Below are 27,729 nucleotides of genomic sequence, written 5' to 3' on the forward strand. Positions count from 1 at the left end.
TGTGGTTTAAGACATGGGAGAGCCTCCAGGGGTCCCCTTCTCCCACGGGTCTTAGGGGAAGATGCTTTTAAACCAGCTGGAAATGTCGTTAGCCAGTGTCACGCTTATTCAGTCAACAAACATGCCACGTAGCACACTCGGTCCGTCGGTGACCAGGTGCCCCCCGCCCCCCCAACCCGGGGCGTGAGCTGGGCCCCGCAGGAAGCTGGGGCCTGTCTACCAGATACTGTTCTGCCTCCGGGGAGGCCAAGTGTCGAGTTAACAGAAGACAGTGGCAACCGAGTCAGTATATAAAACTCTCCCAGGCCCGGGGTGCCTGGGTGGCTTAGTCGGTTGAGCGTCCGACTTTCGCTTAGGTCATGATCGCACGGTTCGTGGGTTCGAGCCCCGCGTCAGGCGCTGTGCTGACTGCCAGCTCAGAGCCTGGAGCCTGTTTCAGAGTCTGTGACTCCCTCTCTCTCTGACCCTCCCCTGCTCACGCTGTCTCTCTCTCTCTCCTAGAAATAAATAAAAATATTAAAAAAAAAAAACAACAACTCTCCCAGGTCTGGACAGAGCAAGTCACTTCAGGCCGAGCCTGGGGCCTCCTCCTTCACCCCGAACACCCCTCACTGGTGAGATCTTAGCTCTGCTCTCGGGGACTCTCAGCCTAAGGCACCAACCTTCAGCTCCAGTGGCGGCTTCTCTCTTTGTGCCCCGACACCCATCATGGCAGCCCCTCAGCTGCTGCCCTGGGTGGGCGTATTTACCCCCCACTTCCCCGGCCCCGAGCACAACCACATCTATACGTGAAAGAGCACAATGGCTTCTTAATGCACCTTCTCTCTTTGGTTCCTCCCCACCATTTTGTAGGACAGGATATGTCTACAGGGTCCAGATGAGAAAACGCAGCCTTAGAGAGGCTGGTTAACCCGTGGTCACACGGCTAGTTATGGCAAACCTGAACTTGGACGCAGGTCTGTCTTCCACACCCCCACTTACCTTCCTGTGCCCAAAGAATGCCAAACCTCTTGCCCCAAGTGGTTGTTAAATACTTAACTGATTAGATTTTCCATTTGCAAAGAGAAGCTCTATTGCCTTAAGATGTAAAACAGGATTGGACTCACTCCCTCTTTAAAAGAAAATTACTTCTGGGGCACCTGGGTGGCTCTGTCGGTTTAGCATCCGATTTTGGCTCAGGTCATGATCTCATGGTTCGTGGGTTCGAGCCCCGCGTCGGGCTCTGTGCTGACAGCTCAGAGGCTGGAGCTGCTTCAGATTCTGTGTCTCCCTCTCTCTCTCTCTGCCCCTCCCCCACCTGTACTCTGTCTCTCTCTCTCAGAAGTAAATAAACATTAAAAAAATTTTTTTAAATAATAGCCTAGAACATCTCAGAAGAGGGAAGAGGAGGACATGTACTCGTGACTCACAAGGATAAGAAGAGAGCAGCTGGGATGTCTAGTCCGGCTGCGTACTCACAGTGACCCTTAGGTGCTCAGTGTACAAATGGGGACAGACGGGCTTTGTAACGACACGGTCACGCTGGGATTGAACGCAGGCCATCTGACACTGGCACTGGACACTACAGTGTCCTAAGACTTAACCCACTTAACAGCTACCTTGGGTGAGCTGCTCAATTCCAACCCTCATTAGCCTTTCAAATGCAGGCAAATGAACCACTCTGAACCTTGGTTTCCTCTTCTATAAAATGTGGCTAATAACACTACCTCCATGGGTCACTGGACAAAGAGGACAAGGCTTTGCTGGGTGTGCGACGGGTTCAAAAGGGAACTGCGGCATCTCTGGCCTCGATTTGACTAGTTTCTTCAGGTAAAATAAAAGCGAGAGTCCAGAAACCATGAACTTTAGCAAATGAGTGCCATGAAACGGCGAATTCATTCGTTCAGAACTAGGAAGTGGTGATCTCTATGTACTCGGGACACTGAAATACTTCAGGTAAGAATTGGTTTCTGTCTTCAGACACTCTGGATTTTGATTTACATTCAAATGGGTGAGACTCAAAAAGGAAATTTCACAAAGTAAGCTTAAAATGCAACCAGGAAGGATAAGCCCTATTGGATCGATTTAAAATAAATAATCATGTTAAAAGATGTACCAGGAGCCTTGCGATGGAAACAGGCCCTGCCTCTTATATAAACATTAGCTTGCGACAAACGGAATCAATACACTGATAGGGAAAATTACCCCACACGTAAGGAGTGACCCAACCTCAGTACACAGGGGGAAATGAATTTTTTTTTTTTAATATTTTTATTTATTTCTAGGAGAGAGAGAGAGACAGCGTGAGCAGGGGAGGGTCAGAGAAAGAGGGAGTCACAGACTCTGAAACAGGCTCCAGGCTCTGAGCTGGCAGTCAGCACAGAGCCCGACGCGGGGCCCGAACCCACGAACCGCGAGATCATGACCTAAGCGAAAGTCGGTCACTTAACCGACTAAGCCACCCAGGCGCCCCATGAATTTCAATCTTTACCACAAACAAGTAGCATGATAACGATCAGTGAAGTAAAAGGGTCGGGATGTTTTTTAAAAATCTCGATGCAGACAGAAGCTAACGTTTCTCAAACTTCTGCTTGAGGGGTAAAGAGGTAATGTTCTCAACTTGGAAGAAATAAAAGAATCACAGAAGAGACAGACTTGGCTAAAAAACAAAAAACAAAACAAAACAAACAGTTGAAAGCTTTTGAACAGAAAATGGGAAGAAAAACTAAATCAGAAGAGAGAGAAACACCGGAGGGGAATATCCATGGTTAGGCTGGAGCCACAGAGAAAGGGCCGTCATCTTTTGTACAGGAAGCTCATACACACTGAAAAGGAAAATATAAAAACCCCAGTAGATAAATAGCAGAATTCACAAATATAAAACGCAGTTAAGTAAGCACCTGATAGAAATGATTGTTCAGTCCCGCTGGAAATGCAAATCAAAATAATGAGGTACTATTCTTTGCTGGCTAAATTAGCCAACAGTAAATACAGTTATAATACCCAGGGCGGGCGAGATATTTCCAGCAGCACCGTGAGGCTGTGCGGCCCCACTGAGAGGCAGTTTGGAAATGCGGATCATCGGTGAAAAAAATGTTCATACCCGCTAACCTAGTGATATCACTTCTGGGAAACTATTGTATGAAAATAACAAAAAAAGAAAAAGGCTTCAATACAAAGATGTTAATCCTGGCATTATCTACAATAATGAAACTTAGAAGCAACTGAGAGGTGCCAGAGGATTGTCTGAAGGTGAAAAATCCTGTCTCCAAGGCTTAAGATTTCTACTCTTCCCCCTTACTACGAGAAAGGACATGCTTCTGGGGCACCTGGGTGGCCCAGTGGGTTAAGCGTGCAACTTGGGCTCAAGTCATGATCTCAGGGTTTGTGAGTTCGAGCCCTGCATCGGGCTCTGTGCTGACAGCTCAGAGCCCGGAGCCTCCTTTGGATTCTGTGTCTTCCTGGCTCTCTGCCCCTCCCCTGCTCATGCTCTGTGTCTCCTTCTCTCAAAGATAAACAAACATTTAAAAATGAGAAAAAAAAAAAAGCACATGCTTCTTAATGTAGAAGAAAAAACATTTCTTGAAACCTAAGGTCCTATCACCTAGCGATATGCACTTACCACATAAACTTCCAATATCTTTCTCTCTTTATGGATGCATCCATGACGCATATTTCTCTTTGAAAGTAGAATATGGTACACCTTGTTTTATAGCCACTTTTGAAATTAACAGCATGACATTAATATTTCCATGCAATTATATGCTTTTCTATTACAGCATCTGAATTGCTATGCGGAGTACTGCCCTGAAGGATAGACTGGAATTTATTTCACCTAGTGTCTTACTGCTGGACATCTGGCTGGTGTTTTTGGTTTTTTGCTTTTGTTGTTATACATGATGCTTCAGGTCAAATTGCTAAAGCTCCATCTCTGTATTCAGTTACCATTATTTCTATAAATAGAGGCCAGCAAATGACACCAACGGATCAAAGGATATTCAAAGCACAAAGCTTTCCGAAATGTATGCCAAAGTCTCGTGTCTTTACTTACTAGGATCATTTTCTGCAGTTTTTAAATTTGCAGTAATAATGTGTAAGAAGTTAAAATCATCTTTTTCATCATTATCCTGCTGGAAAACGAAAGACTATCATCTTATTTGTGGCTTTTTGCTTTTCTGGCCTTGGCCATTGAAGACCCCGCGACAGACATTATTTGCTCATTGAAAATCCATTTCTTGTTTTCTCTTGGCTTAACAAAATCTCAAATTTGACTGGAGCAGGGAATTTCCAAGATGGGAGGGAATGGGGACCACTGTGAGCTGGTCATGGCAACCTACTTTTTTTTTTTTTTTTCCTGGGGGAAGGTGGCTCAGGGACTGACAGTTGGACCCAAGGAGAAGTCTGCCAAGAGAGCAAAAAGGGAAGTTCCTATAGTACCACACGCTACCCTGTCCCTCTTACGATGGATGCAGATGTGACGGACAGAGACTGAGAAGCCATCTTAGCACCATCAGGAAAAGGCCGATAAAAGAAACAAACACGCAGAGCCCTCACGCCCAGCATCGTGGAGCCACCGGCCATGCTGCCAACTGTCTGCCTTAGGATTCTCTTTGGTGTGAAAAGAAGAACTCCATGTTTCAGCATTGCGACTAGTTCCCTGTTACTTGAAACCAAAAGCATTCCCACTAAAACCATCTCCCACTTTAAAACAACTGCCCTTACATCAGAAAGGGAGCAGACAGAGCAATGTTACAGAGGCTTCAGTGAGCATAAGGGCACATGAATTACAGATGAAGTAATTAAAACGGGTCAAGAGCAAACGCCATGTGCGCGTGCACGCGTGTGTGTGTGTGTGTGTGTGTGTTCAGACGAATCAATCCCAGGGCACTAGCGCCCCCACCCAGGCTCGTCCCTTTCATGGCAGGATGTGCCTCCTTCTGTCTGGGATAAATGACACGGAGCCAAACTAGAACAGTGACATCTAAGGTCAGAGGCCAGAAAGAATCTAAACTTTGGCAAGTGGCTCACTCTGACATTTGGTTTTCTTCCATTTTGTCTCTTTTCTGAAGCCCCTCCTTTTACCAGAATGTGCAAGTCCCTTTTCAATGTTCTCCAGTGGGCGGAGGTGTCCTGTCCCCTCGGTGGGTGGACAGCCGAGTCCCAGCTTGCCTCCAGGACGACACAGCTGCTATTATCTGCGGAAAGCCTGTCTACGGAGCAGAACGTGTCCCTGTAGGGCTCTGTGCGCTGTGGTGTGAAGGGTCCTTATAATGGGAACAGTGAAGGCCAAGGTGTCTATTTTCCTGCCGGGGGGCAGAGAGATGTGCGTATAAAGTGTTCTTGAATGAAAACAGCCACGCTGGTGTTCCTTTTTCTAGCCTTGTTACAGGGTTTGATTACAGGTTCCTGTTTTAGGACTGTGGGTGGCGGCTCCGGGAGTCAGGAATATTCAGCCACAGCTGTCCCCTCAGGTCCAAGTTCCTTTCTGCTAGCTAACTGCCACTTGTCGGGACTGCCAGCCGCACGTCATGGTAATTTATCCGCGTGTGGTTAATCGTTCCCTTCACAGAGAAGGAAAAGTTGGCTTGAAACACTCTGCACAAAAGAGACATCGGAGGGCTTCTGTGACAAGCCTCTGTGACGCAGGTCACAGTCACAGAGCCGGGACTGCCACGCTGCCGGAGGAGACGGAGTGACTCGGGAAGACCGGACACTCCTCCTTACTGACAGGACATCTTCTCCTGCCTGGGGCGAGCACGGCCTGGGGTCCCCCCGGTTCTCGGGGCACAAAGAAGTGAACTTTCACAACTTGTTCTGATGTTTGCGTTCTCCCCTCCTTCCATTCTTTCCGTTAAAGCGTCCCCTGTTTATCCTTCCCAGCAGCTTTGATTTCTCTGAAGACTAAAGAAACTGTTCCCAGGCAGCTCAGAGGGACTCTGTCCGGGCTTCCAGAAGGCCTGAAGCGCAGGCGGGGTCAGGGGCACATGACCTCACGGCCCCGGCAGCGCCCTGCCTCCAACACGAGCCTCCCCATCTCGCTGCGTCCCTGGGGGTCTGAGGACACTGGCGGCTGTGGGGAAGGGTCCTGAGGGGCAGGGCCGGGGCTCCCCCCCCGCCCGCCTCCTCCAGGCAGCCCTGGTGCCCACTTCAGACAGGAGTTCTAGAATCATTCACTCACCAAACTACAATCACTCTTGCTTCCACTTCACACAAATCCTCTCTGATCCTTGCAGCCTGTTCTTCTTCCTCGTTTAAGAAAACGGCAGCTCTGTCCATCCGCCCTCACCCCAGAGCCCCGCCTCCTGCGTCCACTCATTCCGGTCCTCACCATCCCCGACCTGGACCAGAGCCCAGTCCTCCCTCAACGCTGGGAAGATCGGCCTGCGGTGCGAATCCGACCATTTTCCCCCTCGGCTTAAACCCCTTTGTAGGCTGGCGCTTCACATCTGGGGGGCCTCTACCAGCCCAGCGCACCCCCAAGGCCACACACCGTGTGACCAGCCCCCCGTACACACCATGGGCTCGCTCGTGCTGTCCTGTGACCTGGGCAATGATGGAAAGGGGAAACCTCCCCATGGGCACGAGGTGGGGCATCTCCCTGTCCGGCGTGCACGGGGCAGGTCCCCTGGAGTCGGGGTCTAGGCTGAACCCTGGGGAAATGGTGAGGGGCCTCGCTCCCCAGGTAGGTGCTTGAAGAAGCAAATCGGGAAGCTTAGCGACAAAGATGTGGGAACTGCTCCGTCAGGGACACCCGGTGGGCCNGATGATGGAAAGGGGAAACCTCCCCGTGGGCACAAGGGTACGAGGTGGGGCGTCTCCCTGTCCGGCGTGCACGGGGCAGGTCCCCTGGAGTCGGGGTCTAGGCTGAACCCTGGGGAAATGGTGAGGGGCCTCGCTCCCCAGGTAGGTGCCTGAAGAAGCAAATCGGGAAGCTTAGCGACAAAGATGTGGGAACTGCTCCGTCAGGGACACCCGGTGGGCCCACAGGGAACCGAGTCTGAAAGGTTCGTATTCCACATGTAAGGTTGTAACTGGCTGAAAGCTGTGTCCCCTCAAATTCCTATGTTGAAGTCCGAACCCCCAGTGAGGTGGATTAGGAGGTGGGGCACTGAGAGGCGATGAGGTCATGAGGCTGGGGCCCGCATACAAGGAATCAGTGCCCTTATAAGAGACCCCACTGAAAGGGCGCCTGGGGGGTTCAGTCGGTTGAGCATCTGACTTCGGCTCAGGTTATGATCTCACAGTTCATGGGTTCAAGCCCCGCGTCGGGCTCTGTGCTGACAGCTCAGAGCCTGGAGCTGCTTCAGATTCTGTGTCTCCCTCTCTCTCTGCCCCTCCCCTGCTCATGCTCTCTCTCTCTCAAAAAATAAACATTAAAAAAATGTTACTAAGAGACCCCAGAGAGCTCTCTTGCCCTCTTTCCACCACATGAGGGCACAGTGAGAAGCTGCCAGGGCACAACCGGCAAGATGACGTCCCCCTGAACCTGACCATGACCTTACCCGGAACCTGACGGCGTCAGCGTCCTGCTCTCAGACCCCGGCCTCCAGAGCTCCGAGAAGTCAGCTCCTGTTGCCTGTAAGCCGCCCCCTGTGCGGCATTTTGCTCTAACGGCCGGAACAGACCATGCTCTGCCCAGTCCCCACCCCGGCACCCCAGAGGGTCCTCAAAACCAGATGCCCGCCCTCACCCTGCAGGCAGCCCGGAGCTCGCCCAGAAGGGTCACACTGGTCGGGGCGCCAGGGAGAGAGGCCTCGTGCGACCTAGACGCCCCACACCCCTGCTCTCCACGGCCACCGGGTCTCTGACATGCTGAGTGCCAACTGCCAACAAGAGGCTCCACCCTGGGCCCCCCGCTCTGCACCGCGTCCTCAGTGACTGCCAGCTGCTCGGCGGAAAGTGGACTGCACTGGGACTCCTCGTCCAGAGCACTCACCCCCCCCCCTTGACAGACGTCATGGTCTGTCACGGCTCGGCCAGCCCTGCTGCCCGGAGGCCTCCTTAAGGCACGGCACATGAGTCGGGGACCAAGGGACATCACCTCCCACGATTATACCCGATGACCTAGACTCAAGGATTCTAATTCCTGCCCTGTGCCTCAGGCCCTAGTAAGCTGGGCGCTTTGGTACCCGGGAAAGAGTGCTTCTGTGAGCGGGGGGCGTAAAGGAGACGCTCAAAAGTGCCACCAGGCCATTTTGGGTCTCTTGGGCTTCCAAGGGAGTGGCATCCCCATGAAGGACCTGGGGGTACAGAGGTTGTGGGGTGTCCTCCCTCAGGGGCACATTTCTGGCTGGGGGTGGGAGGGCTGGGTGTGTGGGCTGCAGGCTCCTCAGAGATGCAGGTGTGTGCCTAAGCATGCACATGTGTGCCTGAGTGTGCACGATTGTGCATGTGTGTGCCTGAGTGTGCGCCTAAGCCACATGTAAGTGTGTGCACGCGTGTGTGTCTACAGCACGCGCACACGAAGAGAGAGGAGGTGCTGGTGCGTGGCCCCTGCAGGGTGGCTTCCTGGCCCGTCCGAACCTCCTCCTCTGAAATCTGTCCTCGGTGTCCGTGTCCGCAGGAAACCCAGGCAGCCAAGCGGCCCATCAGGTGGCCCGGAACCTGGGATTCTGTAAACGCCCCTGGGGACGGCCGGGGCCCCAGCCGCGCACCCTCCGAGCCAAGCGCAGGCTCGGCTCAGCCACAGCTCCGTGAATACGCTCGTGGCAATGGTCTAGGGAGAAATGACTGCTACAGCCGAGCCTCCTGAAGCCAGGCCGGCTCCAGCCCGTCCCCTCACCTCTCCCCGGGTCCCCTCAGACCCTTCCCTTCCAGAAAATTCCTGTAAACTAGCCAGTCTCGCTGCAAGCACTGCGTTCTGCACACACACACGGGACTTTCCCCCATCCGACGAGGAAACACTCGCTCAAACGTCCGCCACCGGGCGAGGCCTCTCAGAAGCGGTCAGCTTGTGTCCCCAGGCCTGGGGCTCTCCAGGCCTGTGGTCGGTCCCCATCCGCTCAAGGCGTTTCTGACTGTCCACAGAGTGTGTCCTGAGCCCCTTGGAGAATCAAACCAGAGCCAGCAGTCCTTTCCCCAGAAGCCAAAGCGACACACACAAAACACGGTGTGACGCTTTAAGGGGCACAGGTGTCCAGGTTAGGAACTGCCAGTGAGCATTCAGCAGGACCTCCCTCTCCTCAAGGGCCCTGACCAGGGGGGCAGCGACGCGGAGGGCCACCAGGCGTGCGCTGGGCACACGGCCCCGGAGACTCACGGGGAAGGAACCGGCTGCAGGGCCACCTGCGGGGCTGCGATCTCAGGCTCTGCAGGGGCACATGTCCCGTGAGTTTCCTTCCCCAACGACACCACCGTTCCCAGGGACCGGGGGTTTCTTAAAGGTCCCCCATCTGGTCGGGCAGCCCCGCGGGGCCAGCCAGCGTGAAATCAGAGGCCGAAGGGGAATCCTGCTCACCGACGGGGCCGCTCAGGCCCTCCACACCCAGGGACCGGGTGACACAGCGTCCGGACGAGGGGACCTCGTTACCTTTGTCAGCTGCTGCTCCGAGGAGAACCCCAGGCCAAACACGGTGTTGGCTCTGCTGTCCGCCCACTGCCCAAACTTCTGCGACGTCTTGGTGAAGGTCATATTGGGTGTGATGGTGCTGTTGATAATCACCTGCAGGAGAAAAGCCCAGAAGAACAGGAAGTGAGACAGCACGCTCGACGCCAGTGGGGCTCCTTACAAAGCCCTCGTCTGGCACGCCTGGCACGCAGCCCATGCGTCCCCGCTCTGCTCTGTCTGGTCCCGAGTTCTCCCTCTCCTGGCACGTCCTGTGCTGAGTCAGACACACAGCCATGATGAGGGGTAATTTCAGAGGCTTAAAAACAGACAGTCGGTCTAAAATAAGATCTTACAAGTTAGTGGGAGAAAGCCCGCCCCGAGCGGAGAATAGTTTCCAAAACTGCTATTTATTTCCTCAAAGCTGCCACACATCCAATGGCCCTTCAGGGCCAGCCACACCACGCACTCTCCGAGGACCTGGGCTGTGCACCTTTTCAAGCACCCTGAGCCCCAGCGTCCACCTCCAACGACTTAAAATCTCCGTAAGCGATTGCGGCTTGCTGTTTCCAGACGAGAAGGTAGAGGTATGGGGATAATGGGGATAATTTGCGGAGGATTAATCTACAAAGGAAGTAGCCGTACAGGAGGAGCTGAGTGTAGGGAAGCTGTTGGAGGACCTGAGGTTAGATGTCGCCCCCGCCTCAGAGGACGAGGGAGGAGAAGGCGACGGACTGAGGAAGGACAGTCATGGAGAGCAGGCTGCCTTCACAGGACAGGTGACCTTTCCCTGCGGGACATCCCAGGATGCACACGGCTTCCCACAAGAGGAGAGCCGGTGGAATAAATACCCCCTCTTTTCCCCCTTGATCTCCTGTCACTGGCCAGACCCTACCAGAAGCCGGAGGCCCCGGGGACCCCGCGACGTGGGCTACAGATCAGCCTCTCGGAGGCCACGCCAGGGTAGGAAGGGCTGAGAATGGACCTGGAGGGGCAAACCCAGCACGCGTTACGTTCAAGCATTCATGTCCCGAGCATCTACTTGTCAGGCATTCTGCTAACCGAAGGCGAGATGAAGGAGTCAAGATTCCTCATCTTCTAGCTGCCCGAAATCAGGAAGAGGCAGAGGCGTGTAAATAAACAATCACCGAGCAACGGAGAAGTGTTATGAAATATCAACGAGAGGCTCACTCTGGCAGAAGTCCCTCGAACCCCGAGGCCCCGAGGCTCTCAGACACAATCAGGACAAACCTCCGTGGAAATGAGAGGTTCTTGCGTGTTTGTTAACAGGCGGCAGTGGCAGAGCTCACCACCTGCTTCCTCACCACACAGTTCCTGGTGGTCTGAGCAGGAAGGCAGCGTGCCAAGGACGGGCACACCTCATTTTGCTGCGGTTCACGTTACCCCACGTCACAGACAACTGCGTTGCTGACACACCGGAGGTTTGTGGCTACCCTGTGTCAAGCAAGCCGATTGGCACCGTTTTTCCAACAGCGTCTGCTCACTTCGGTGTCACATTTTGATGATTCTTCCAATATTTCAAACATTTTCAATTATTTAAAACAATTCTTTAATGTCTATTTTTGAGAGTGAGTGACAGCATTGAGTGGGGGAGGGGCAGAGGAAGAGACACAGAATCCGAAGCAGCTCCAGGCTCTGAGCTGTTGGCACAGAGCCTCAGGCAGGGCTTGAACCCAAGAACCGTGATATCATGACCTGAGCCGAAGTCAGACACTTAACTGACTGAGCCACTTAGGTGCCCCAAATATTTTCTTTTTTTTTTTTTTTTTAAGTTTATTTATTTATTTTGAGAGAGGGACAGAGACAGTGACAGTTGGGGAGGGGCAGGGAGAGAGGGAGAAAGAGAATTCCAAGCAGACTCCACACTATCAGCACAGGGCCTGATGCCAGGCTCAAACTCACCATGAGACCATGACCTGATCTAAAACCCAGAGTCGGAGGCTTAACCCACTGAGCCACCCATGTGCCCCCCAAACATTTTGTTACTGTATTCGTGATGGTGATCTGTGCTCACTGACTCCGAGTTGCTCAAAGCCCAGATTATGGGTCACATTTTTAGCACTAAAGCATTTTATAATTAAGGTGCATATTTTTGGGGAGCGCCCAGGTGGCTCGGCTGGTTGACCATCCGACCTCAGCTCAGGTCATGAACTCACTACAGTTTGTGAGTTCGAGCCCCATATCGAGCTGACAGCTCAGAGCCTGGAGCCTGCTTTGATTCTGTGTTTCCCCCTCTCTCTGCCCCACCCCCGCTAGTGCTCTGACTCTCTCCAAAATAAATAAACATTAAAGAAAAAAAATTTTAAAAGGTACGTACTTTTTGTGAGCATAATGCTATCACACACCTAACAGACTACAGCACAGTGTAAACGTAACTTTCATATGCACGTGGAAAGCCAAAAACCTCACTTGCCACACTTTATTGTGACATTTACTTTGTTGCCGTGGTCTGGAACTGAACCCAAAATCTCTCTCTGAGGTGTGCCTACAAATATTCTACAGAATGAATCTACTAGCAGTTTTACTTATTAAGGAAATGTTTACTCTCCACAGTCAACTCAGAACGCTTTTCTTCTAACTGATAAAACAGGGAAGAAGAAACGCCGAATGGGTACTCAGGTAATAAAAGTATCACTGCTATGTATGTATGAACACGCCTACTGGGTTTTCCAATGCGGCATCAGCTCAGCATAAACCTTGCCCATTGGGCAAAACAACCTCTAGAAGAAGAGCAATGGCTGTTTATTGAGCACGTACTGAGTGCTCTGCTTCTGTCAGCTCACTGAAGCCTGAGGATAGGCTCTCGCCTCCATTTCACAGGACAAGAAAATGAGCCGGTGAGAGCAGAGTCTGGCGATAAAACTCAGGGGTCGGACTCAAACACCTGTATTCAGAATTTCTATATAACGTTTCTCCTGTGCGGGACGACCTCCCTTCTTCCCTGTCTGTGGACTACACATGCCTCCCCTGTGCTCTCGGCTCCCCGAGCCACCCCGGGGTAACTCTCCCTGAATACCACACCCCATGTGAGTTAAGACACGTTATCAAGCATTTTTCAGATAACCAGATTCCACACAGTTGTTCAGGAGCTCTGCCTGCTATCATCTGACACTACCAGCGACCGGGGGTGGGGGTGGGGGGTAAGGAATGCTTCTGGGGCCTCGGAGGTAGGCAGGGGTCTGGCACAGCCCAGTTGGGACCGATATGGTGGACTCAAATTAGGCCTAGGGCTGGTGCGTGGCTGGGCTGCTGGATCAGGGTGGATCCCCTGATCCCAGAAGGCCAACCTTAGTCACCTCTCACCAGGATCCTGGGAAGGGCAAAGCAATCCCCAGACCCATTCAGAAACCTGACTTGTTCTAGGTCTTTCTGCTCCTTCCTAGGCCCCTAGGTCAGCCTCCATATCCCCTCCCCAAAACCCTCTTGAAAGGCAGAGGCCGGAGGCCGAGCAGAGTATAGGACACACCGGTGAGGCTCGCCCCATACAGGCTGTCCAGAGTCAGTCAGGCTGGAACAATACAGGTGAAGTCCCTGGTATTTCTTTAGAGTACACTAGATCCTAAGGCACTTTCTCATCTGGTCTTCTATCTAATTCCCATTTTTACAGATGGGAAAACTGAGGCTCACCAAAGTCAAACAACATGTTCAAAGTCACACAACTAGTAAGTGGGCACAAGGAATATAATGTATGTATTACTTACAAAACAATGATTAACCGGCTTTAAGAGCTAAATCTCTCTCTCTCCTGTTTAGGGGTCATTCAGCTTCTCAAATCTGTGGACTCAATTTTTTTTCTTTTTAGTTCTCAACCATTCTGTGAGTTGAGAATGGTTGTCATTCTGCTCCATCTTCGTTCCTTGCTTGTGGGACTCCCAACTCCACATACGCCAGACCTCCTGAGTGCATCTGATGTGGTTTACAATCTTATCAGCTTTCCATCCCCNATGAGTTGAGAATGGTTCTCATTCTGCTCCATCTTCTTTCCTTGCTTGTGGGACTCCAACTCCACATACGCCAGACCTCCTGAGTGCATCTGATGTGGTTTACAATCTTATCAGCTTTCCATCCCCGGATTCTCGGTTCTGTTTCAATCTGGATATTTTCTGTTGATCTGACTTCTGGTTCCCTAATCCTGGCTATTGATCTATCCAATCTGCTGCTAGGCCTACTCACTGAACTCTTAATTTTATTTAGTTTTTTTTAATGTTTATTTACTTTTGAGAGAGAGCGAAAGCGTGCGAGCAAGCGGGGGAGGGGCAGAGAGAGGGGGAGACAGAATCCAAAGCAGGCTCCAGGCTCTGAGCTGTCAGCACAGAGCCTGACGTGGAGCTCGAACTCATGGACCATGAGATCATGACCTGAGCCGAAGTCGGATGCTTAACTGACTGAGCCACCCAGGCACCCCTGAACTCTTTAGACTTTGCATTTTTTAGTTTTAGGGTGTCCATTTGATTCCTTAAAAAAAATTTCAGGGGCAACCTGGGTGGCTCAGTGGGTTAAGCATCTGACTCTTGATCTTGATGTGGGTCACGATCTCATGGTTCATGAGATCAAGCCCCATGTCAGGCTCTGTGGTGACAGTGTGGAGTCAACTTGGGATTTTCTCTCTCTCCCTCTCTCCTCCTCCCTCCTCAAAATAAATAAACTTAAAATTCTAAGCTTCTGGGGATATCCTCCTTCATCTACATTGTCCATTTTACATCTCCTTGAATATATTAATCACAGTTATTTAAACGTTCCTGATACTGACTCTGACGTCCGGATTATGCTTGAATCTGCCTCTGCTCTCTGGGTTTTGCTTCTCTTGATTCTAGGCATACGATGTGGCATGTCTACCCATCTTCAGTGTATCGCTGTGAGGGTCCCATGTGATACATGAGAAAGCTGCCCCCCTGGTCTACAGGGCAAGTGGGGAAACCAGAAAATCCATACTCCACGCGGGCGCAGTGCCGGGTCAGGGCCCGGTCCCAGCTCTGGCGAGGCTCAGCCCGCCTCCGCTCCACTTTGTGCGGGGGGCAGGCCCTCCAGAGCTCCTAGCTGTGAGCCTGGCACGCCTTCATCTCCCTTCCCCGAAAGGCTGTGTCAGAGGTCTTCGGCTTTGCTCCGGAGCCTTACAGATTCTAACCGTCAAGTCTGCCAGACCCTGAAGGAGAAACGGGCCATGCGTCTGGGGCCGCGTGCCCCCAATCTGTCGCTCAGGCTCCAACATCTCTGCGGGTCTCTCTCCCCCAGGGCCAAGCACGGCCTCCAGGCTTCAGCTCCGCCCCGCACCCGCGAGTGCCCGGGACAGGAGGGCGCGTGGCCGCCAGGGCCAGTCCCCACTCCCTCTGGGGTTTCCTGCCTCGCCGCTCCTCTCCAGACCCCTTGGCAGGTCTTGCTTTCTAAGCGCCATTCGGCCACGGTCTTGTGGGGAAGCCAGCTGTGGGCCTGAAGACCCCTGGCCGCCGTGGCCACCCCCCGGGCCCTGTGTGCCGTCCGCCTTCTGTGGGCTTCCTCTCTCCCCTGCAGCCCCGGCCGGCAGCCAGGCCTGGCAAATGCTCTCAAAATAGGAAAAGTGCCACCTGGCCCTGCCATCTCCGATGGTCCTCACCTCTCCGGAATCTTCCACCTGGCCTTGCCATCTCCGATGGTCCTCACCTCTCTGGAATCCTAGTCCCTCACGTCAATAGTGTTTCTTTGCTTCTCTGACGCTTTAAGTATCTTCTCCAGCTTCTGCTCATGGCCGTCAGAAGACCTACTGCCTGTCAGAACTTACACACCTACACAAAAGCCCAAGTGCAGACGTCGTGGAAGTTCACAGAGAGGTAATTTACCACGTGTCTCAGGTGACATATTTGCTAAGGAAAGTCCACCATCACACTGTCTATCAAGAAGCAAAACAAGGCGCCCGGGTGGCTCAGCTGGTTGAGCGTCCAACTTCGGCTCAGGTCATGATCTCATGGTTCGTGGGTTCGAGTCCCGCGTCGGGCTCTGTGCCGACAGCTCGGAGCCTGGAGCTGCTTCGGATTCTGTGTCTCCCTCTCTCTTCCCCTCCCCCACATGCTTGCGCGCGTGCTCTCTCTCTCTCTCTTGCTCTCAAAAACTAAATGAACATAAAAAAATTTTCAGAAAAAGAATGCACATTCTCAGGGCACCTGGTTGAATGTGTGACTCTTGGTTTCAGCTCAGGTCATGATTTCACAGTTGGTGTGATCTCACGTGTTCACTGAACGGCACAGAGCCTGCCTGGAATTCTCTCTCGCCCTCTCTCTCTCTCTCTCTCAAAATAGATAAACTTAAGAAAACAATTTTTTAAAAGCAGAAACTTTTCTTTTTATTGTATATACATGAGATCAATGTAGCTAAACCTATTGTGGAAATCATTTCATAATATATGTAAATCAGAGGCACCCGGCTGGCTCAGTGGGAAGAGCGTGTGACTCTTGATATCTCAGGGTCATGAGTTCGAGCCCCATGTTGGGTGTAGAGATTACTTAAATAAAACATATACATATATATGTATATAAAAAAAAGTCTGTGTGTATGTATGCATGTGTGGGGCACCTGGGTGACTCAGTCAGTTCAGAGTCTGACTCCTAATTGCGGTTCAGGTCATGATCTCATGGTTTGTGACATGAAGCCCTGCATCTCACTCTGCACTGACAACACAGAGCCTGCTTGGGATTCTCTCCCCCTCTCTCTCTGCCCCTCACCTGCTTGTGTGTGCTCTCTCTCAAAAAAAAATTTTTTAAAAATATATATATGTAAATCAAACCACCATGCTGTATGCCTTAGACTTATACAGTGATGTGTGTCAATTATGTCTCAATAAAACTGGGTAAAAAAAAAAAAAAAACCAACGTTAAGCAAAAAAATAAAAAAGAAGTCACAAAAGTAGGATTATATTTATATAAACTTCAAAAACAGACAAAACTAATATATTATTTAGGGCAAGGGTCAAAAAAACTATAGCCCCCAGTTCAAATCCAGCCCTTAATCTGTTTTTGTAAATAAAGTTTTATTGGCACACAGCCACGCCCATTCATTTACATACTGGGCTATAGCGGTTTTCTTGCCACAAGAGACAAGTTGAATAGCTAGACAGAGACTACATGGTTCATTAAAAAGTTACTGTAAGGCCCTTCAGAGAAAAATTTTGCTAACCTCTGGGTTAGGGATACACACGGGGGGTGAAACCATAAAGAAAATTAAGAGATCGCTTAATGCAAGTTTCAAGAGAGTGGTAACCTTCTGAAAGGCACATAATTAGGGACAGGCCCATAAAGGGACTTCTGAAGGAGTAGTAAAGTCCTAACTTCCTCAACCAGGCGGCCGGGTATACGAGTGTTTCCTTTACTCTCAGACATTAAACGGTACTAATAAGCAGTTAATATAACAAAGCTGGGGGTGCCTGGGGGGCTCAGTCAGTTGAGGGTCTGACTTCGGTTCACATCATGATCTCGAGGTTCGTGGGTTTGAGTCCTGCATCGGGCTCTGTGCCGACAGCTCGGAGCCTGGAGCTGCTTCGGATTCTGTGTCTCCCTCTCCTCTGCCCCTTTCCCCTCATGCTCTGTCTCTCAAAAATAAACAAACGTTAAAAAAAATTAAACAAACTTGTCAGGGAGGCTAATCTTCACTGTAAGCAGAAGCTTCTGGAAAGGGGAGGTGGAGTCCTACACTCGGGGACACTGGGGAGTTGTACTGGGGACAAAGGAAGGGGCTGGGCCTGTGGGTTCTAGCCTCAGAGGAAAGGGGCGCTTGGCAGACTATGGGGTTATCGGAATGGGGGGTGTCCCCTGAGGGGAGGCAGGGGATCAAGAGAAGAGGCCTTGGCAGATGGCAGCACCAAGCGGAGCCGGGAAGGGCTGCAGGAAGCCGTGGGGACAAAATCCAGAGGGAACGAGAGAGAGGTCCTGGGGGTGGGAGGGAGGGTCCCTNAAGCCCAGGAGGATACTTTGTACAAAGCATCTTGGGGAACAGGCCTTAATGTGAGCTCCTGTCTCCTGCGCCCACCCCTCCTCTCTGGTGAGTTACCTCTGCAACTTGCGCAGAGAGAAACCGAGAAGACTCCCGGGGAGAAGACCCAGCCCCCGCAGATCGCTGGAACCACGTTTTCGGAAGGCAGCCCCTCCGGTCTGCGGCCTTGCTCTGGACTTCAGAGGAAGCTGCGGGGGCACCAGACGGGAGACATCCCTGGATTCCTCTCCGTTGAGAATCGTGCCAAATCCAGGGAGACGGAAGCTGGAAGAACCCTCGAATCTTCTACAACAGGCTGGGACTGAGTTAGAGCGACTGACAGGCACGTGGCCTGGTCCAGAGCAGGGACGCACAGACACTTTGTCTTTTCTTTGCCACCACAATCAGGGAAGAAAAGAAACCAACGTGCACTGAAAACCCACTGTGTGCCGAGGCCCTTCCATACGCCGCTCCCTTAACAGAAGGTGCTCGGATCCAGAAGAGGAAACCGTAATGACGGGGGAGGAGGGGACCTGGCTGTGCTCTTGAAACTGTTTCACGTTCCCAGAAGGAAATACCAGCGAGTTAGGGTTTTAGATGCGGACATCCTCCGAACGGTCACGGTCACGGTCACGGTCAGGCAGTCTTCACTACACAGCATATGCTGCTAAATATTTGCAGAATGGATGACCTCTGAGGTCTCTTCCGACAGGTTTCTGTGATCCTATAAATAGCAGGAGCAAGGGCAGCAGAGCCACCCAGGGCACCTGGCGGAGACACCTGCTCCGGGCAAGCGTTGCCCACAGGCCAGGCGATGCCTCGAGGCCTGCGGTGCTGAGCTCCATCGGGAAAGAGGGCCACCGACGGCCACCGGCACAATGAAAGCAAGTGCCCTCGAGGCTCAATTAACAAAGGCTCTGGAAACAGGGTTCCTTCAGGACGGAGGTGGCTGTTCTGCCCAAAAACTGGCCACAAACCATCCCGGTGCTGGCGCGCAGCTGGTGGTGATGGAACCGCTCAGGTCGCCGCCCTGGGGAACTGGGGGCTGCGAGGCGCCCTCGCTCCTGCCCGTCCGCGCACAGGTGACAGTGAGGCGCGGGTCCCGGTTCCCTCTAGGCACACCCGCCCCAGGGCTGGAGGGGATGCCTGGCGCTGTCACCCACTGGCTGTCCCACCATGAGGTGCGGCTGGGTCTGGCTTGGCGCTGGAACCCTGACGACGAGCCAGGCCTGGTCCCCAGTCCTTGGACAGAGTGTGGTGCCCTGGCGTCTCACGCACAGAAATGGACCCGTGTAACCCCCAGAATCGAGCAACGCTGAGACGATGCACCGAGACTCTGGCCCAGCCGTGCCTTCAGCAGCAGGTGGGGCTGGCACACGATGCCTTTTCCCCGAGAAGAAAAGGCCTTGTGTTTCTGGAAGAACGAAGAATGGGTCTGAGGACGGGTGTTTCCCGTGATGAAAAGCTCCGATTGCTCTTAGGCGAAGGAGAGGCCTCCCAAGTCCTTCCTCCAGCAGATCATGACGGAAGCCGGGGTGGGCCTGGGCACCTGCCCTGTCCTGTGTGGGACGGCAGCTGCCACCTTCCCTCAGTGGGGAGCCAGCGCGCTGCGGGCTGGCCGCGGTCCACTCAGCGGCGGAGTCTGCTGTGGCCTCTGCTCACGGCGACCTCCAAGTCCCTTCCACGCCAGCATGTCTACTCCTTGGTTTGGGAGGGACAGCTGGCTGACAAGCGCCAACAAGCGGCTCGAGGTCATGGACCGGATTTGGCCAGGCCATCAGTCAGAGGCAGGACGCAGGCCCTAGACCTGCCCGAGGCCCGAGGCCCAGCTACCCATGCGCCGAGCCTCGGTCCTAAAGGCTGAGCGCATCTGACCCACCGGCCACCTCCGTTCGGATCAACGTTTGGGATCAAAGGCCTAAAACAAAGCAGTGACCGCTCTCTGGCGTCCTGTGTCCCAGTTCTCAAGGCAGGAAGCTTGTGCCCCCCCCCTCCGCCCCCACCTCTCCGCGAGGACCAGTCACAGTAATCACAGCACTACGGTCTCCGCACGCCCGCTAGCCGGGGCCGCCTGCTCCCTCACAGGACACCCCCTTTGGCAGGACCAGGCCCTGTCACGGCTGTCGGGCCGCAGGGGTAAAGTGGGAGCCCTGGGTGGGCTCCAGGCACAGCACCGGAGGGGCTGCCCTAGATCCTTGGTTCCGTCTCTGAATCCAGCCGTGCCCCACGGCCCCACGCCTCCCATTCTGTGAGGGACCCCGTAACTTGACGGGTCCCCCACGCCGAGCCTGACTCGGCTCCATTCTGCAGCTGGGGGGCCGGCCCCCCTGCACCCACATGACTCCTCAGCCACAGCTGGAGCGCCTGCCCGCACCCGCCACCGTCCGCCACGCTGTCCTGGCACTTCGGGGGCTGCAGAGCCGTCCGCACAGCGGCTGACGCCTCGACACGTTCCTGAAAGCCCAGCTGATAGGACTGAAGCACTTTCTCTGAGAAAAGTCGTTTTATCTGTATGTAAGCCCAGTGTATCCTTGGATGACAAAGGACAGAAGTGTCAGCCCAGCTCAAGGACAGCAGATGAACTGACAGCGTCCGCAGATAAAAGACAGTGGGCTGGTTTCACTGGCCCCCTCAGAGCATCCTGGCAAGAGTCATGGCGATTCTAGCTCAAAAGCACAGAGAATGGAGGTGACCAGGGGGGCCCAGTCGGTTAAGCGTCCGACTTCGGCTCAGGTCATGATCTCACGGTTCGTGGGTTCAAGCCCCACGTCAGGCTCTGTGCTGACAGCTCAGAGCCTGGAGCTGCTTCGGATTCTGTGTCTCCCTTCTCTCTGCCCCTCGTCTGCCCACAGTCACTTGTTCTCTCTCTCACTCTCTCTCAAAAATAAACAAACATTAAAAAAATTTAGGGGCACCTGGGTAGCTCAGGTCATGATCTTACAGTTTGTGAGTTTGAGCCCCACCTTGGGCCCTAGGCTGGCAGCACAGAGCCCGCTTCCGAGCCTCTGTCTCCCTCTCTCTCTGCCCCTCTCCCACTTGCTCTCTTTTAAAAATAAACATTAAAAAATAAATAAAAGAAACTAAATGTACTTAAAATTTTTTTTTTAAAAAGCACAGAAGAAAAAAATAATAAAAATAAAAAGCACAGGGAAGGGTAATACACCTGTGGTATCACCATGTCTCCCAGAAGGAAAATGATGACGATGATGATGATGACGATGATGATAATAATAATAATAATAATATAGGCACCTTTCAGACATTCACTCATCAAACACGAGACGCCTACCTACTGCCAGGCACCTTCCCACTCCCCCACGCTCACCGGGCCCCTGCCGCGTCTTGCCCTCTTGCTCAGATGAGGAACCCAGTCCCTGCAACCCCTTCGGACATGATCGCCACGCCAGCTCTTGCGATCTGACCACGAAGACCACACGCTGCCAGCACGACCTGATGTGAGGACAGGCTTCGCCACCAGCCAGGGGGGCGGCCTGCTCAACCCAACGGCCGCCCAGCTGCCCGAGGAGCGGGGCGCCGGCACCAGCCTGCCGAGCCTCGCCGGCCGCGTGAACTTGGCACTGCCCATCCTGGGGCTCGACCGTGAAGACGAGGACTTCTGGGCTCCCGTCCTGAGTCGGGGGAAGGGCTGTGGCAACCGGAGGAAGAGGAAGAGGGTCGCGGGGCCCGGCAGCCGTACCCGCAGTTTCCACCGTGTGGAGAGCACGCGGCTTAAGGGCAGAACTCGATTAGATGAGGAGCTTCACGGGGCCTCCCACACCTTCCCTAGAGGAACCTCCATGCGGGCTTCTCCGTCCCTCCTGCCCTGTGGCCCCAGAGACAAAGAAGCCTCCAGTCGGGTCCCCAACCCCCTGCTTCCGACTGCCTGGAATGCGGCCTGCAGGCGGAGGGCGGGAAGCACTGTAGGCAGGGGAGGGGGAGGCCGCTCAGAAGCTACTGGAAGCTTGGATGGATGGAGAGCTGCTCACCATCGCTCATCATCAGGGAAATGCAAATCACAACCACGATGCGATACCGCCTCACACCCGCCAGAATGGCTGGTATTAAAAAGACAAGAAAGAACAGGCGTCGGTGAGGACGTGGGGCAGGGCAACCCTCGTGCACGCTGGGAACGCAGATGGGCGCGGCCGCTCTGGAAAACAGCGCGCAGGTTCCTCAGAAAATTAAGTGAGAACTACCCTACGACCCCGTAATTCCACTACTGGGTATTTACGCAAGGAAAACAAAAACACTGAATCAAAAAGGAATCTGCACTCCCACGTTCACCGAGCATGGTTCACACCAGCCGGAGCGCGAGGCAGCCCAAGTGTCCGTCCACGGGTGAACGGACAGAGGCTGCGGGGAGTACACGCGACGGGCTGTCGCTCAGGCACACGGAGGAATGGACCTTGCCATCTGTGACACGTGGATGGATCCAGAGAGTACTTTGCGAGGTGAAATAAGTCAGAGAGAGAAAGGCAAATACCACATGATTTCACTTATCTGTGGAAAGTGAAAAACAAATGAACGAAAAACAGAGAGAACAAACTGATGGTTGTCAGATGGGAGGCAGGTGTGTGGAGGGGGTACGAAATAAATAAGGGCAAATAGGGGGTCCAACCTTCCAGTTATAAAATAAATAAGGCATCGGGATGAAGAGTGCAGCACAGGAAATACAGTGGATAATATTGTAAAGATGTTGTTTGGTGACACAGGGTGACCGCATCTCGTGGTAAGCGCGGACGTGGTGAATCAGTGTGCCGTGGACAGGAGACTAACACAACATCGTATGCTAATTATACTTCCGTTAAAAGAAAAACACTGTTTCAGGACAAGTTATGGCCATAAAACAAAAGAGCATAAATGTGAGGCACTTCGAAGACAGATTCATTCAGCCAACCAAAAAGGAGATGAATTTATTCTTTCTTTCTTTCCTTTTTTGAGCCCAAATGATTGATAATGAAAATGGAGAGGTGTTTTAGAGGGCAAATAGGGGAACTCAGCTTCAGATACACTGAATTTCTTTTTTTAGTAAGTGACTTTATTTATTTAAATTTTTTAAGTAAACTCTACATCCAATATAGGGCTTGAACTCATGACCCCCAAGAGCAAAAGGTGCACACTTTAGGGGCACCTGGGTGGCTCAGTCGGTTGAGCGTCTGACTTCGGCTCAGGTCACGATCTCACGGTTCATGAGTTCAAGCTCTGCGTCGGGCTCTGTGCTGACAGCTCAGAGTCTGGAGCCTGCTTTGGATTCTCGGTCTCCTCTCTCTGCCCCTCCCCTGCTCATGCTGTCTCTCTCTCTCTCTTTCTTTCAAAAATAAATAGACATTAAAAAAAGGGGAGGTGCACACTTTACTGACTGAGCCAGCCAGGTCCCCAGACAGACTGAATTTCCGGTGCAGCAGATAATGTAAACTGGGAAACCATCGAGTGGGAGGAACACAGATTAGAGACAGAAAAAAAAAAATCACAAAGCATCAAATCTACTTTTTTTTGTTGTAAACTTGGGGATACTTCTGTTGACATGCCTTCTTTATCCTGCTCCCACAGCAATGTGGCCAAAATATCGAGGAAGACAGCAGAATAATACAAGTATCCGGAAAAAAATGTATTTCAAGAAATACTACAAAATCTTATAATAAAATTTGACTTCCAGGAATAACACCAGCAAAACTAGACCAGATCTAACACCCAGGGCCGGTCAGGGTGTAATACTCTTGTGCTAGAAGAAGGACTCTTCAGAAAGCAACTTGGTCACATCCATCCTCAGCCACAAATAGTTACCATCTCAGCCTATAACTTTCAGGAATCCAGCTTAAGGAAATATCCACAGGAAAGAAAGCACTAGGTGTGTGATGAATGAATGAGAGTATCTGCTGCATAAAGATGCTCATTATCTGTAACCATAAAAACGGAAGCCACTTATATAGGCAACCAGAAGGGGAGAGATTAAGAACATTACAGGACCTCAGAGGAGTCATTACACAGGTGTTAAAACACTAGTTACAAAGCAAATGTGGTCACAAGGAAATCTTTTTTTTTTTTTTCATTTACCATAATTTTAAATGAAAAAAAAAAAAAAAGCAGGATGTGTGATTACACCAGCATCATGACTGTAACAGCAGCATCTGTGTTAAGGCATCAGGGTCCGGGCGCATCCTTTCCCCTCCACTTCCAAACACATCTGTCCTGCCTCTGATGAGAAGGGAGGAACCGAGGATGTTAACATCAGCCTCGGGGGTGGTACCTTGGCTCCATCCACGCTGATGATGCGATAGCTGTTCCTGGTGACATCGTAGAAGTAGGAGACAGTGACTGCCTGCTTGCTGGCCGGCACCCAGTTCTTCTTGGTGCTGGGGTCGATCTGGAAGACATGTGCCCGCGTCGTGAAGATGGGTTGTTCTCTGCGGGAGGAGAGAAAGGCACGTGAGCTGATGGAAGATGACTTCATGTGTCACTAATGACTGCTGCCCCCCCCTCGCCGTGGCCCCCAGACATTTTTATAGTTTATTGGGAAAGATACATATGCATGAGGACGATTAACATAAGAGAAAGAAGAGACACCAGCGGACCCACACGCTGAGGCTGCCAAGCAACCGTCCTAACGGGCTTTTCGCTTTCAAAGGCACTCTGGGTCCAACGTGCTTGCATTCTGCTGAGTGCCCTGCTCTTTCTGACATCCTGCTGGCATTCTGGGGATTCTGCAATACATTTATTTTGGAGGATTCTGCCACCATGTTAGCCTTCTGTAATCCATTTGCAACTTTGTTATTATATTTCTAGTGAGTACTTCTCAAATCCACGGATCTTATGAACAATGGCTTTATTCAGAATGGACTGAGCCTTACAGTTTTGTTTCCAACTTATAAACCTTTTGAGTTCTAGGAGTTTCATTCAGGAAATCCATCTCTTTTGAGATCCTGGCCTCTGTATCACTGTTGTTGATTTTTCCCTCTGCATGCCTGTAAATTTTTAGTGTGACTATCAACCAAATGAGCACACTCTCCAGGTTTCTTTCTGACAAGTGTGGAATTAATTCGATCTTGATAATAAGCATCAAGAAATAAGGCAGGTGGACAAAAACCATAATGTATTATCCTACATTTCATATTTTAAGGCATATGCCTCATGAAGTAATGTAAAATCAAACACAACCTCATTACAAAATATACCTAACTTTAAAGAAAGGGTCTTCAGGCAAACTGGCTCAAAACTCCTTAAAGCGTTCAGGGGCGCCTGGGTGGCTCAGTCAATTAAGCATCTGACTCTTAATTTGGCTCAGGTCATGATCTCACAGTTCGTGAGTTTGAGCTCCACATCAGGTTCTGTGCTCAGCACGGATTCCCTCTCCCCTCTCTGTCTGCCCCTTCTTCTGCTCATGCATGTGCACACTCTTCCTACCTCAAAATAAATAAATAAACTTTAAAAAAATCCTTTAAGTGTTTAAAATAAGATGAGGGAAAAGCCAGCATGATGTAAAGATAGCCCCATCATTCATAAAACACTACAGATGTAATAAGCACTTACTAGAGATAAAAACAAAACCAAAAGGTAACTTAGACAAATTTTTAAAATCCTGACAATGTCAAAAGAGATAACAGAAATGAGTAAGACGCTCAAACGGATAAAAAAAAAAAAATCAAAAGGGGGGTGCCTGGGTGGCTCAGTCGGTTAAGCATCCGACTTCGGCTCAGGTCATGATCTCGCGATTCGTGGGATCAAGCCCCACGTTGGGCTCTGTGCTGACAGCTCAGAGCCTGGAGCCTGTTTCAGATTCTGTATCTCCCTCTCTCTCTGACCCTCCCCTGCTCACGCTCTCTCTCTCTCTCAGAAATAAATAAAACATTAAAAATATTTTTTTAAAATCAAAAAGAGAAAGTGAATTTTAAGTAGTCTGGTCTCTAGATGGAGTGGTTTTAGGCAAAGCGGGCTTTGAATCTGTCCCCCCAATAGAAGGCTCATTACTGGAAAGAAAGCTCCTGCTTAGGAGAGAAACGTCTTCCTAGAAAAGCAATTTAGTACTTGAGGCTCCTGCAAAGAATACAAACTATCACCATGAATATCAGCACCAGCCATCAACTGTGGCTGGAGACAAATGTAGAAAGTTCTTCATGACTGTTGTTCCGGGAGAATAAAAGTCAAGGGCACGCTATTCATGCCACCTCAGTGCAGCTGTTTCTAGACGGCAGCTTTCCAGAAGAGCCAACAGAAGCACTCACTGCCCCCCGAAACTCCCCTTCCAGATCCCAGAGCAGGACACGTGGGGGTGTGGGCTCCTAGGACACCTGCCTTCCCTCAGCTGTGATTAAGTTCACCCACCCACCCGTTCCTAAACGGACACCCTTCCAGCGGCAGGCGGACGGGGTGTGGAAACAAAGGAATATTCTCACTGTAATTTCCCGCATCTGCTGTCACGAGGGGCTGGCCTGGGGGGGGTGGGGGGGGCGCGAGCGTGCTAATCAAGTCCATGTGGGGAAGTCTGACATCTGGATCTCCCAGCTGTGCTACGATCATGCCGGCACCATGTTTTGCTAATCATCTAAGCACAACACCACAAAGGAAAACACGTGCTCACATGGAATTCTCTTGCACAGGCAAGAAGAGGGGCTGATTGAAAGGGCAGCGACTACAGTAAAGGTTTTTAAAGAAATGATGCAGTGTATACAAACATCAAATGGCGTTGTATACCTAAAACTGACACAGTGTTATATGCCAATCATACTCCAATAAAAACCCATAATTGCCTTGTGCTGAGTCTGCGCCTCCCTGGCACCAAGTGTGAACAAGCGGGCAGGGCCCGTGGATCGGGCGGGAGCCCTCGCTGGGGAAGGGCCCGGCTTTCAGACCTTCCCTCGTGTCCTCCACGCTGAGGGAGAGGGATTGGCTCTGGGCTGCAGCACCGTTAGACCAGGTTCCCTGAGCCTCTGGTGGAGTTAGCTGGGCCACTCGATTAAGATACAAGACCCTGAGCGCCAACCTCCCACACCCGCCAGGAACCTGGCTCAACAGAGAGGGGATGGGTAGGTCTATTTTTTTTTTTAATTTTTAAAATTTATTTATTTTGAGAGAGAGAGAGAGAATGAGCAGGGGAGAGGCAGAGAAGAGGGGAGAGAATCCCAAGCCACTTCCATGATCTCAGAGCAGGGCCCAATGTGGGGTTCAAACTCACAAACCAGGAGATCGTGACTGGACCCAAAATAGAGAGTTGAGTGGTCAACCGACTGAGCCACCCCGGCGCCCTGGGCAGCCCTGTTTTTAACAAGGGCTCCAGGTGATTTTTATCCCCAAAGAAGCTGGGGAGATATGTACATTAGACGTAGAGAATTATCTAGAAAAAAGATGGAAAAAGTGGCCCTCTGGCTGGCATCTCTCCTCCAGAAAGACACAGCTAACTCTGAAGGACACAGAGTGACTCGGGGACTTCCTCCCCGGCCCGAAGGGCACTATGGGGACACCAAGAAGAGGATCCTGGGTGCACAGGGCAGGGAGGCGGTGAGGCAGGGGTGCTCCGGGCAGGACGGGCACAGCTTGTGTGGCCGTGCAGTGGCCTCCTGCAAGCACTCTGTGTCCCTGAGGCCCGCGGGAGAGAGGAAGTGAGGGGAGCAAAGTGGACAGAGACAGGGAGGGAGAGACAGAGAGACAGGAGACGGTAGAGCCTCCCGACCAGGGATAAGCAAAAGCTGAGAGTCACCTGTGCGGCGTGACTCAGGTCGAGGTGAACATACAGACAGGAAGACGCCCATCTCCACGTCTGCCCGCTCGGCTCCGGGGAAGGGCCCCAGCCATCGTGGGTCACCGTGGGGATGACCCAGGGCATCAGAAGAGCACGGTGGACCCAGCAGGTCACACCCTTGGTGGCCGCAGCCCGGCTGGCCGTGGTCAGGCCTCTGCAGGGCACGTGGCTGCTCTGGCGTGGGGAGAGGCCCGGAGCCCCGGGAGGGGAGGCCAGGGCCCCGCCGGCCTCAGCGCTGGGCAAGCCAGGGCCGGGCCGGGAGCAGCTTTATGCCCAAGACACCACCCACAGTACTGAAATTTCCACATGAATAACCAAGCATGAGGCCAGTGGGCAGTTCAGTTTAATTCTTCTAAAATTCAAAAATCTAGGGGCGTCTGGGTGGCTCAGTCGGTTAGGTGTCTGTCATGATCTCAGTCTGTGGGTTCAAGCCCCGCGTCGGGCTCTGTGCTGACAGCTCAGAGCCTGGAGCCTGTTTCAGATTCTGTGTCTCCCTCTCTCTCTGTCCCTCCCCTGC

The 27,729-nt window shown here is 52.1% G+C and overlaps 1 protein-coding gene across 1 annotated transcript in view; it reads right to left on the reverse strand.

The window, feature by feature from the left end:
* HOMER2 (homer scaffold protein 2) overlaps positions 1–27,729 on the reverse strand; it is a 91,518-nt gene that overhangs the window by 12,861 nt on the left and 50,928 nt on the right. The window contains exons 3-4 of the mRNA XM_077774276.1: positions 23,727–23,883; positions 9,509–9,640 (exon numbers count right to left, since the gene is read on the reverse strand). Of these exons, the coding sequence (XP_077630402.1) occupies positions 9,509–9,640; positions 23,727–23,883 (289 nt within the window). The remainder of the gene's footprint in view (positions 1–9,508; positions 9,641–23,726; positions 23,884–27,729) is intronic.

Source organism: Crocuta crocuta, unplaced genomic scaffold (assembly GCF_008692635.1).
Source record: "Crocuta crocuta isolate KB4526 unplaced genomic scaffold, BGI_CrCroc_1.0 scaffold7, whole genome shotgun sequence".
In the NCBI taxonomy this organism is placed as follows: domain Eukaryota; kingdom Metazoa; phylum Chordata; class Mammalia; order Carnivora; family Hyaenidae; genus Crocuta; species Crocuta crocuta.